The 13,229-nt window shown below is 34.2% G+C and overlaps 1 protein-coding gene and 1 pseudogene across 1 annotated transcript in view; one reads left to right on the top strand and one right to left on the bottom strand.

The window, feature by feature from the left end:
• Positions 1–2,181, top strand: part of LOC130050430 (uncharacterized) — a 31,152-nt gene extending 28,971 nt beyond the window's left edge. The window contains exons 12-13 of the mRNA XM_056150511.1: positions 210–363; positions 1,365–2,181. Of these exons, the coding sequence (XP_056006486.1) occupies positions 210–363; positions 1,365–1,552 (342 nt within the window). The 3' untranslated portion in view covers positions 1,553–2,181. The remainder of the gene's footprint in view (positions 1–209; positions 364–1,364) is intronic.
• Positions 1–13,229, bottom strand: part of LOC125664527 (uncharacterized) — a 272,796-nt pseudogene that overhangs the window by 196,579 nt on the left and 62,988 nt on the right.

The following is a 13,229-nucleotide window of genomic DNA, read 5'->3' as shown; positions in this document are numbered from 1 at the left end:
ATGTCTGTCGAAATTCCCAGCTTTTGAAATAGAAGTACTATATTTATCAATATCCATACTGATATTCTTCACAAATCTATCACAATCATAAGGAAATGGATATCCTTACAATTGGTAAAGATATCAAAGACAAAACAGAGGAAATGTAAATATATAGTTTTATTGCATTCTGATTACTTACTTTCATTTTGACTGCTTACTCTTTGCAGGTGGTGAGGATTTGTGATAGGACTGAAGGTTCGTCCCATCCTTATCTGAACAATTGTGACATCACGAAAAAAGAATGTCTTACTTACAGCAAAAACAACCGATATGTTTTCAAATGTAACGAAACTCTGAGAAAAGAAGAAAAAGAAAAACAAGGTAAATGTAGTTCTGAAAAAGCAATAACACAATATGATATACAATGTAATGAAAGGACACGATTTACAATGTAATGATACGACACAGTTTACAATGTAATGACACACCACGATCTACAATATAATGACACAACATGATTTATAGTGTAATGACACCACACAATTTACAATGTAACGACACAACACCATTTACAATGTAATGACAGGACACGATTTACAATGTAATGACACAACACGATTTATAATGTAATGACACAACACGATTTACAATGTAATGACACTACACGATTTACAATGTAATGACACTACACGATTTACAATGTAATGACCCAACACGATTTTTAATGTAATGACACTACACGATTTACAATGTAATAACACGACACGATTTACAATGTAACGACAAAACATGATTTATAATGTAATGACACGACACGATTTACAATGTAATGACAAAACACAATTTATAATGTAATGACACAACACAATTTATAATGTAATGACACGACACGATTTACAATGTAATGACACAACATGATTTACAATGTAACAACACGACACGATTTATAATGTAATTATACAACACGATTTACAATGTAATGACACAACACGATTTAAAATGTAATGACACAATACAATTTATAGTGTTATGACACGACACGATTTACAATGTAATTACACAACACGATTTAAAATGTAATGACACAATACAATTTATAATGTAATGACACGGTACGATTCACAATGTAATGACACAAATTACAATGTAATGACACAATATGATTTACAATGTAACGACACGACACGATTTACAATGTAATGACAACACGATTTACAATATAATGACACGACACGATTTATAATGTTATAACACAACATGATTTATAATGTAATGACAAAACACGACTTATAATCTAATAATACAATACGATTTACAATGTAATGACACGACATGATCTATAATGTAATGGCCCGAATTTTACTCGATCGTCTTGTACCTAGGAAATCTGCCTCTCTGCAGTGAAGTGGAGATGGAAATCGAGATAGGCAGTAGAACAACAAAGGGTCCCCAGAGGGTAAACAACACCAGTGATCGGAATAAAGCGTCGCTTCTACCAAGAGATGAAAGAGATACTTCCGGTGTGATACTGAGTATATCATCCGGTCTAGTTTTTAAAAGTTTGCTGTAATTTTCGGGGTATTTGAAAGTCACTTAGGTGTTACTTTAATATTGGAGAAATTGAATTGATTGAAAATGTGTACGTAGGACTTTAAAAAGAACAACACTGAAAAAAATCAACTTTAAAATCCAATGTTCTATTGGGGGGTGGGGGATTATTTTCATTAGATTGAGAAATTCCATTAATACAAGACTACATTTACTATATATAAACTATACGTCTATGAAAAGTCGAAGAAACATATGCAATTTGGAAACTCCTATATGTATATGGTTATTATGTATTTGTTATATAAAATCTAAAACTACGTATGTCGATACCCTATTATGTAAAATGCTAATCCAGTCCTTGCAATAATTATGGTTACTTATGCACAGACGCATGATGGGAAAAAATTTTCAGACGGCTAAGATCTACTGCATTACAAGGATCACTCAGATTTACGAAGTCCATTGCAGACACGTGATTTCAATATTTTGCTCATTTTCAATTGTGCGAAATACTGACTTCAAAGGTAAAATTAATGTCATTCCTGAATTGGAAAAGTTATGGCTATTACAGTTCTAAACCTGAAGAACATGAAAGCAATTTTAAAAATTGTAGATATATTCAGAATAAAACACAAATGCATATTCAAACCTTTTGTGACCGTGTACGTATGAAATCATCAAACTTTGTGTTCTATGCCGACATAACGCGTTTTTTTACGTGTAGCTACGCGTTTTGAACTTTTAGAGAGTGATCTACACGTAAGTAGTGAACTTATTTATTTGAAGATTTTGCAACTGGTATGCAGTTGTTTGAATATTGCATATTTCAAACCTGGTCATGTGTAACAATTATAAGTATATTTCAGTCCGTGAAAAAGGTGTAAATAATATATCAAGCCTCTGTTCAAAATGTGATTACTAGCACAGGGTTTAGACACAATCTGAACAAACTGGTAATATAGTATTTAGAGTGAATGGATCTAACAGCAGCCATTAAATATTATCGGTTGCTCGCTTCAAACTCTCAAAACGTGATAATCGTCGATGCCTCTGCTGGTGGACTGTTAATCCCGGAGGGTCTCTACAGCCCAGTAGCTAAGTACTTCGTTACTAGCTTGAAAATACGGATGTATATTTAATTGATTTGATAAAATTTAGAAATTAATTTCCAAATTGAAGATTACTGTAAACGTATTATATTTGGCGTGTACGATATTTGGCGGAAATCGCTTTTTCAACAAGTTAGCGTAGATTTGATTTAGCGCATTCCTGAATTACTTTAAACATCTAGATTTACGGATGGCATTTAGCGATGTACTTGATTTAGCGGAAGCTGCGTTCCGCCAAAGGCTCTAAATAGAATAAACAGCCAAATGTAATACATTTACAGTATCTCCCTCATGCATAGCCTTATCCTTAGACAAATTTGACTCCACTTTTTGACACTCTGTTTTCCCCTAAAATAGCTCTTACAAGTTTATTGTTATTTCGGATTTCAAACATTTCGGTTGAGCATCACTGAAGAGACATTGTTTGTCGAAATGCGCATCTGGTGCATCAAAATTGGTACTGTATAAGTTTCACATAATGCATTAAAATATAATTAAGTTTTTCCAGTCGAAAGCCAGAATATTGTTCAATTTTGTAATGCATAAATCGTTTACTTGACTTCACAGAAACTTTGAGAGAGAGGAAAAAAAACAACTTCCGAGAATTAGGTCGCTGTCGTTAACCCTACACCATTTTCCCCATGCAAATTTCCTTCAATACGTTGGATTTTGTGTACGTTAAACTGAGCTTGTAATTTTTCGTACGACACTAATTGTATTGTTTATGAATACGATTGTAGATAAAGTTACATGCGTGCAAATTTAGATGAAATTGTCATAAAATTATATTTATCATGCACCCTTGTGACGACACCCTTCTAAACACTAACACCAACAACACTCTCCGCCTGCAACCCCCTCCCTCGATAAGAAATATCAAATTTATGTTACATCAAGTAGTATAACATTCTGGCAGGAAAAAAAGCATCTCTTTTTATACCACCTCTCTCATAATGATATTTTTCAATCGCAAATGAAACAGTATTTCGTTATTTTGATAAGGCTAACGTGAAATGTTTAGTGGAGTGCTTGATTTTTTTTTCCATTTCGTTTTTCGTGTTTTAGTAACGTTACCTGTGAGAGAAAACTGAAGGCAGGGCTTCATCAAGAAAAAAGTTTCCCTTTTCCTTGAAGACGACATTGATTCGTTGAAAGAGGTAGCAGATGTAGTTAACCCTTCTGCTGGGACTAGAAAAATAGGCCTAAGTGGATTGAGATTGCTGAGAATTGTATGGTTGCACATGAAGGACCTTCCCTGGATGGTAGACGTTACGTTACAGAGGGAGAACCACTTGTTTCCTATTCTAAGTCAGGGGAGAGGGGAAAATTGTAAAGATACAAAAATAAGTTGTTTTATAAAACTGAAAATAATTTGATATTTCAAAATAACAATTGACATTGGAGAATAATGAACCAGCAATTCTATAGTAATATTACTTGTGAAAGGTGAAGATAACGAACAGTGATCAATCTCATAACTCCCACAAGCAATACAAAATAGATAGTTGGGCAAACACGTACCCCTGGACACTCCAGAGTTAAAAATTCTTTTTTACAATTTTATGCCTATAGCTATTCGTTTAAAGATCTGTAACTGAACAAGTGTACCGCGATGTAAGAGGTTAAGGTCACTTCAGTCACTTGACCTTGATACTAGTTTGTAGGTCACAAGATATATTTATCACACATGAATATTTCATTTCTTTATCAGTTGCTGTTCCAATGTAATACGAATTTTTATGATCAAGGTCAAAGGTCAATATCACTTAAGTTAGATACAGATGTTTAGTTCCCCTCATCCTTTCATCATTTCTGAAGATCCAATATCTCTTTCAAACCTGCTTCTGGAATCATACCAGTACTATGCTCAAACTCAGAGGTAAAGGTCACTGGAGTTACTTGACCTTGACTATCGCCCTCACATCATTTCTGAAGATTCCATGTCTGCATCATTCCTTGTTCCAAAGTTTAAAACTCTCTCAATCTACTTACTCCCTTGTAATGTAATTAGATGTCATGTAATTTGTTCTAGGTCACAGGTCAAGGTGAGTGGAGTCACTTGACTTTGATACTAATTTGTAGGTACCATCACTTTTTCATCATTTCTGAAGATCCTATATCTCTATCAGACCTGGTTCTGAAGTAAAACCAGTTTTATGTTCAAGGTCAGAGTTCAAGGATACTGAATTTTCTTGACCTTGATGTTAGTTTGTAGGTCCTATCATTCTAATAAAATTTCTGAAAATCCCACGTCGCTAGTACATGTAGTCCCGGTTCTAAACTTATACCAATTATGGTGTTCGTGGTCAGATGTCAACTTCCCTTGACCTTGTTACTAGTTTGTTGACCCAGCCATTCTCTTTTCATTTCCCCAGGACTCTTTCATATTTGTCAAGCTGTATCTGTTGAATTTTAGAATTTCCCCCATAGAGCTCTATGTTAGACTCCACCCCACTTGATCCCCCCAAATGTACCCAAACCCCCTTCATTTTAAAATAAATATTTTTCTGTACATCTAGATACATTGGCCTATCATATCCTTGAGTATCTATTATTTTTATCAAAAGGCTACGAAGAACGGTTGCGAACATTTTTAGGCACGAGAAAAACAAAACAAGAAGCAGAATAATAGTAAGCTATGAATGTGTGGGGATGCCAACACAAATGTCACTGAACACCACTGGACCCAGGTTAAATGTTGATGCCAGAAATACACTTCAGATCCTTAAATGACCCTACAAATTAAATGCAGTTGAAATCTGACAAACTTGATTTTGTCAGCCATTTTGAAACATTACAAAATGGAATGGAAAAAATTCTGATGCTAGAAATTAACTCTGACCCATCAATTGACCACACAACCCAAATGTCGAAGATATTCTAACACTTTGAAATATTTCTGTGTATGGCAGCTATTTTGAAAATGGTGGCACAAAAACTATTATGCTGGAAATGAACTCAGGGTCATCAAATTACCCAAGAAATAATCCTTTGCAGAAATTCGACATACTTGATATTTTGACAGCTATTTGACGGCTATTTTGAAAATTAAAAAAAAATGATTGCACCTCTCATCATGACCCCCTATCCACTGACAACTTTGAATTGGATCTGATGAAACACTTTCATAAAATTCCGCTGACAAATTTCTCACTAAAGACAAGGAATGATAAGAAGAAAAGAATAATAAGAAACGGAGCCAAACCTATATGTCCCCTACACTATGTGTTCGGAGACATAATAAGAATAGTAAGAAACGGAGCAAAACCAATATGTTCCCGAAACTCTGTGTTCGGAGACATAAGAACCGAACAAAAATTATGCCTCCAAAGTTTATTTGCAACACCGAAACATGATAATTTCTGACGTGGGGGCAGAAGTGCACAAGCATTGATACATGCAGTATTTACCATGATGTTTGTTATATTTCAGGAATGATCAATGGTGGGATAGGGGAGACATATTTAACTGCTTTTTTAGCAGCATTGAATATACCTGGAATTTCAGAGAGGATTAAAGGAAAGAGAATGGGAAATTGGCAGTTCTCTGAAGAAAAGGGCAGAAGAAAGTTGCCAAACAAGTCTTTAGGATGAGATTTAAAAGTAAATTTATTTGTGTTATGTAGAAATAATTTAAATCTATGATAAATTGTGAATAGTTTTTAAAACAGGTACATAACTTAATTATTGGATCCTTCTTTAGGACCAGAGTGATGGTAATTTAACTCAGCTTTGATGGTGCGTGGGAGAAAAGGGTAATCGGTCGCGCTTATACGACTAGCTAGTAGTCTTACAGATATTTTCTGATGTTCATATGTCCATCGATTAAATTGGTTTGATAGAGTTTTCTGTTTGAAGTAATTCCCCCCTCCTCTGATGTCATCAGATTTTCAAAATCAATGATTTATTTAGATTTATGCATGATAGGAATGTACCATTTGTTTGGGATTATTTCATTTGTGTCACATGGTGCTAAAGCGAAAATACAGATTACAAGCTACCCGTGGGGATCCGGGTTAGAATAGGTCCTCTGTACCCTTTGCTTGCCGTAAGAGGCTATAAATGGGACAGTCTTTCGGATGAGGCCCCAAAAACCGAGGCTCCATGTCACAGCAGTTATAGCACGGTAATGATCCCTCTCTGCTCAAAGGCCTTAAGCGACGAGCATAGACCTAAATTTTGCAGCCCTTCACCGCCAATGGTGACGTCTCCATATGAGTGAAATATTCTCGAGAGGGACGTTAAACAATATTCAATTAATTAGTCAGGTTGCAAGCCAAAGAACCTGTCATATAGAAAACCTTTAACAAGAGAGCCTCTGAAATCAGACCTAGAAAAACTGTTTCACAAGTATGCAGGAAATTGGTGTCCTATCGACTCTAGTCAACGAAAATTTTAACCACATAGTTTCCAGCAAGGAACGTATAAGATTGTAAGACAATTATTTGATTTTCTAATTTAAATAAATGAGAAAAATGTATATACATATTTGATTCTCGATGATTAGAACCTTTTCACCTAAACAATGCATAGGTTTTATGGAGGTTCAGACAGTCCGCATAATACAGTGCCCCTCAACAATGAGAGGTGTGATTATAGGGGATGCTTACTCCTCCTAGGCACCTGATCCCACCTCTGGTGTGTCCAGTGGTCCGTGTTTGCCCAACTATCTATTTTGTATTGCTTGTAGGAGTTATGAGATTGATCACTGTTCGTTATCTTCACCTTGCATAGCAAAGGTAGATTTGATTCATATGTTTTATTGAAGTTATGTGTTTCGTTTTATTTCCTCTACATGTTGTCGAGGTCAATCTACAAAATATTCTTATCAAAAGATTTCTAATGCAATTTGAAATTTCAGGAAACTTTAATTGATGATACGTTTTGTACAATGCAAATGCATGTATTAACAGCAGACACAAATGGTGTCTTCTTCCTTTAGCAATTTAAAACAACTTTATTTGAAAAATGTTTGCATAATATTTATCTTAATAAGCATCTGTTGATGTTTTTGTTCAGAGATTTGCGATGTCTCCTGGAAGATGCAAGGTGAAGATAACGAACAGTGATCAATCTCACAACTCCCACAAGATACGACTTCAAACATTCCAGAATCCTGCAAAGAAAAGTTAAACGAAACGATTACAGCAAGCAAAGCACAAAACGGAGGCGTTTAGAGCTCAAGTCAGAACGGTCTGCAAAAGACGCAACACAGTCTGTTGTTGAAAATAATTTACTTCATTACAGCTGTAACTTAATTTTCTTATCTTAACTGTTGTGTGTAAAAAAAAAATTAAACGTTTATATTGTGGCTGACACGTACTGCAGTAAAATTGGTTTGGATAATGAAATTGATTTGGAAGGCATTTCTTTAGATCAACCAAGTGACAGCAAATCCTATGTAGGATTTGACCTAGACACTGTTGGATTAGGTTTGTGAACAAGTATATCTAATGAATATGTTTCAGACTGGTATATTATTATTTTAAAGATTTTTCTGCTAGTCTTTTTGTAGAGAGTTCTGCTGCACTTGCCCTAGAGGTATACTCTATATGGAGTTTCAAAAATGTGTTTAATTTCATTTAACCAGGACAACTGATATTGTTCAGATTGCAGCAGTGTGTGGAGATATGGAGTTTAACATGTTCGTGATTTCCCCCGTCCCCAAGTAGTATTGATGCATCCACAGCAACTGGACTGACTTTTGTTTTTGGAATCATAATGGCAGAGTGGTTGAACATAAGAACCTTTGAAGAACTTCAGTAATTTGTACAATTTGTTAAGATTATTGGTTGCAAACCTGTTTTGGTTGGTCACAACATACAAAGAATCCATCTTACAATTTCGATGAATCAGCTAATCTAATACATTTGTATAAACTATTTGATAGTTTTGCAAGCACTCTCAGTGGTTTTATTGATACATATGACGTGTGTAATGCTGTTGCTGATGTGAAGGCACTGAACGAACTTTTTAAAATTAAGTTGTTGACACTATATGTAGTGCTAATTGTATGTTCCCATTGAATTGTTACACCATCAAGTCATTGAGGACCCTGTGTTAATTTCATAATTTCGAAGCTGATTGCAAATTATTTCAGTTTGTTAACGTTTGAGATAATCCACAAGAGGGATTACAAAATGTTTTCAGTGAACCAGTTTCTGGTTCAAAACAGCCTAAAATATCCAGGTCAACTAATGTTATCAACAAATTGGTTGATTATTTGAATAGTTGTTCATGATTACTGACTGTATGTATTGCATTTTTAAAAATTTTGAACAACATCGTGCATACCACGTGATATATGTGTTCACAGCATGGTCTGATATATTTGTACTTGCAATAGTGTACAGAGATATTACACATTTTGTTTATATATACTGTTTGTACATTTACCTGGGTGCATTTTAAATAAGCATAATGAAAACAATAATACTTCAACACTGGCATTGGAATAGGCTATGGCTTCAACCTTGTTCCATTTGTTGTCACAAAACCAGAGATTATTGTATGTAATTGATGATATACAGGGAGTATTATAGGTTTAAAATGTCTGTAAATTGAACTAATGTTTTAGGGAATGTTTTTTAAATGTAATATAACAAGAAATGAAAAATCACAAGTCAATTTATCCCCCAAAAATATTTTTAAGTGTTGCATTGCCTTACTTTTGACTGCTGAGGGCTTTCTAAAATTTCACTTTGAATTATGTAATTAGATCTATTTATATCTTTAGAATTAGTTAGGATTAGTACATAAATCTGAACTAAAGTCTAGCCTTTAAATATTAATATTTTGATAAATGAGTAATCGTTATTGTACGAAAGCCGGATAGGTTCATTTTTGAAAAAGTAATAAAAAACGTTATAAAGAAATATTACCCCGTTATAACGACATATTAAATCGTTTTAACGAGATAATTAACTCGTTATAACGAGATACTAATTCGTTATAACGATATGATTATTAATTAACTAATTCTTTATAACGAGATACTAAGTCGTTATAAGAAGATAAATAACTCGTTATAACGAGTTAGTTTTTTACCTTGTCAAAAATGAGCCCAGCAGGTTTTGCATTATTGAGTAACTTGTGAAAAAGAAATTCCCGATGAATCTGCTCGTGTTTATTTCGGCCTGCCTAATGGAAGACCTATAGGTAATTGAAGACCTAAGGAAGACTTACAAAAATGTGGGCTATATAGATAAAAAAGTATATGATTTTCTTATAAAACATATTTCAAATATCTATGATAAAAACAAAAAGTTTGAAAAAAGTTATTAAAGCACAAGATGTGGACTATAGTAAATCGTGACAATCTCTTCACTTTGTCTGTGTATACAGCAGGTAAGTTCCTCGATGTGTAGAAAACGAGTGAAGATTTGAGTCAATATATCCCAAGACCAGCGATGTATCAGGAACTGGTTCGTGGAACACGTCTACTCGGTTAGGAAAATCACAATCAACTCTGGAACTAACAGCTCACACGGTACTTACGGTTGGTATAGACAGCTCAACCTGAGTTACTACACTCTTCCCTCTCCGATTATGAAGGTATAGGCTCATTAAATGAAATTAAAATGATCAATCTGGATGAAGGTACCAAATAAATATCTTCGATCCACCAATAAGAACATCAAACATCAAACAATGTATGGTTGAAGGTACCACTATAGTATCTAAAACCACGTGAAGACGCCACGCTAACATCTTATAAAAATATACATTTCGGCTCAATGAAATGGCACGCGGATAACAGAACTCTTTGTACAATACCTTGTCATTGTTCAGAGTGATCAGCAGTAGCAGATCTAGCTGTCTCAGAATATCAATATAAAAATCAAAATAGTAATCACCCAAACACTCCATCAAAATATAATGTGAGGTACAGTAATTCTTAAATAAATTACAATTATAGCCTAGTTTCAAAACCATGCAATTTCATAAATGAAAAGGTAGAGATAAAGAACAGTGATCAATCTCACAATTTTTATAAGGAATACAAAAATACATTTACATACATCTGTGTTTGATAATCATATTGTTTATCTAATATCGCATTATAAAGATGAATTTCAGATAGCTTGTTGAATCAAAACATCTATGATAAATAATTGATCGTGTTCCTATGTTATATTGCAAGAATTTCTAGGAAAGCTCTCTTAAACGATTGACTAAATTGTTGAAGCTTTAAACAATGCCAACATCACTGGCACTCGTAAACAACATAATTGAAACAATAAACTCTGATTATGTTCAATATTTTACAACCTTGTCCATTTTCTACATACACACTTCCGTCATATGATGTGTGGCTGAATATACCACAAGATTATCATGGTCAAATAAACCTTTCCATTTCATAACAATCTACCCTCACCACTCACATTCAGCGCTAACATGTCTACCACAGTTCACTCAGTTAAAATTCACAATATGTATATCATAGATCTGACCTCTTTAACCTGGTTCACCCGCTTAGACATCACATGTACATCATGCACAAATATATAAAAATAGCATAATGACATTTCATACCATGAATTTTTCAATAATTAATGACACAATAATGGTAGACTGTACAGTATTTATATTTTTTAAAATGAATCATACAATAAATGAATGACAATAAATGTACACTGTACATCATTTATATTTTCTATAATGAATTATACAATGAATGAATGACAATAAATGTTCACTGTACAATATTTACATATTAACTCATCGCAAAATACTCCAAATGCACAATTTAATGTTTTATATTAGTTGCAAGTCCATTTCCATAATTATTAAAATATAATCCTTACATGTAGGTTATCTATCATTTTGGCATGTAACAATCAATTAAACAATTGTGTATTTATGCATAAATGCACAATACGTCAATGTACAACTATTATAGTTTGAGTTTATGTATATTACAATGGATTTCAATTGAAAGTCAGCATATTTGAATCACACAAAATATCAACAGTGATTCTCCAAATAAAACATAATGCAGTACAATTACACAAGCAAAACAACATACGATTTAGTTCGTCAATACAACCTATCATAGGGTCAAATGCTGTCTGACGTCTTTCATACCGATTGTTAGGCCGTTTTTGGCACACTGATTTTGACTACGGATAACTCTGTTTATCTGATCAGGATATAGGGCTCATGGCAGGTTTGGTGTGTCCGGGGGTCCGTGTTTGCCCAACTCTCTATTTTGTATTGCTTATGGAAGTTATGATTGATCACTGTTCGTTATCTTCACCTTCCATACAGAAAGTTTAACTTACATTTACACCACTGCATCAGTATACTAACTGTTCATGCACAGCAAAAATATAATAGACTATGCAATGTCATGTCCAAATAAAACGCACTGTGCAACTGCACATAGAAAAAACACAGAAGTGTAACGCACATTAATGTCAAGTGCATTAGTATGCTGATTTTGCACAACGAAAGTACACTACAATACCATTTCACAATACATGTATGTGTTCTAGCTAATAAATTTTATGATAAACATGATGCGATTTACAACTTACAATTTATGAGATTATTTTTGCTATAATACTGAACATTTTCCTTGTGCTCACAATTACAAGTCCACATTTGAATTTCAAAAACAAATAGTAAACAAACCAACATATACATTATTTTTAACACTACAGATGATAATACTAATATATAATTTCTACTGTTCATTGTTCTTTATATTAGTTAAGTATGAAACACCAGTCGATACAAGAAAGCAGTGTTAATGCTATAAATGTATGTCACTTGCTTAATAACTGAGTCTTGGATTCAAAGAGTCGCTGGATAGGGAGCCTGGAACGCCTCGGGGACCAACACACAATATTTTCTTGGAAGTTTGTCCCTTCCGTCATAACAACCCGGACCAAACCAAAGATGTAGGGGTGGTTACATTCCCAACCTCTGGTCTTGTTGTCTTGATTATTTTGATTATGTCAGGAGGAGACTGCTGGTCTCCGTAGGATTCTGTTTTCCAGCCCGTCGAGATGGACGCCATGGAAAAAACACAGGTCTCCATCTGTTTCGTAGACGATTCAGTAGCTTTAAAATACTCCACTGATAAGACAGGAAGGGAACTCGAGTATTATTGCGAAGCTGAATTTGCTCAAGAGATTGTCACTAATACCAAATATACTCAGTAGGTAAATGTAGCAATTGTATAACTGATAACGAATTGGTATCTCTTTCTTTCCACTGACATTACAATGTAGTGAATTGGAAACAACAGACTTGTCATCTCCAAGGAACTGATCATTCCATTTGGTGTTACTCAGCAAATCGCCACTGATTCTAAATAGACTCAGTAGGTCATTATAAAAAGATGCACTGACCCCAGACTTGCATATCCTCATGCACAAAATAAAATTTAAGAAATGGCATAATGTACCTTGAAAAACTTTTATTTGGCGATATTGGCCACGGTTACAATTTACAATAACAATAAGGGAACCAGGCATCAATTACAATGCATTGCCTTTATGGCATCCCTGAACAATACAAGCATGAACAGATGGGCCCTGGGCACAGATCCTCACCTGTTTGATCACCTAGTATGGCA

This window comes from Ostrea edulis, chromosome 1 (genome assembly GCF_947568905.1).
Source record: "Ostrea edulis chromosome 1, xbOstEdul1.1, whole genome shotgun sequence".
In the NCBI taxonomy this organism is placed as follows: Eukaryota; Metazoa; Mollusca; class Bivalvia; order Ostreida; family Ostreidae; genus Ostrea; species Ostrea edulis.
This window is presented reverse-complemented; position numbering and strand designations above follow the sequence as displayed.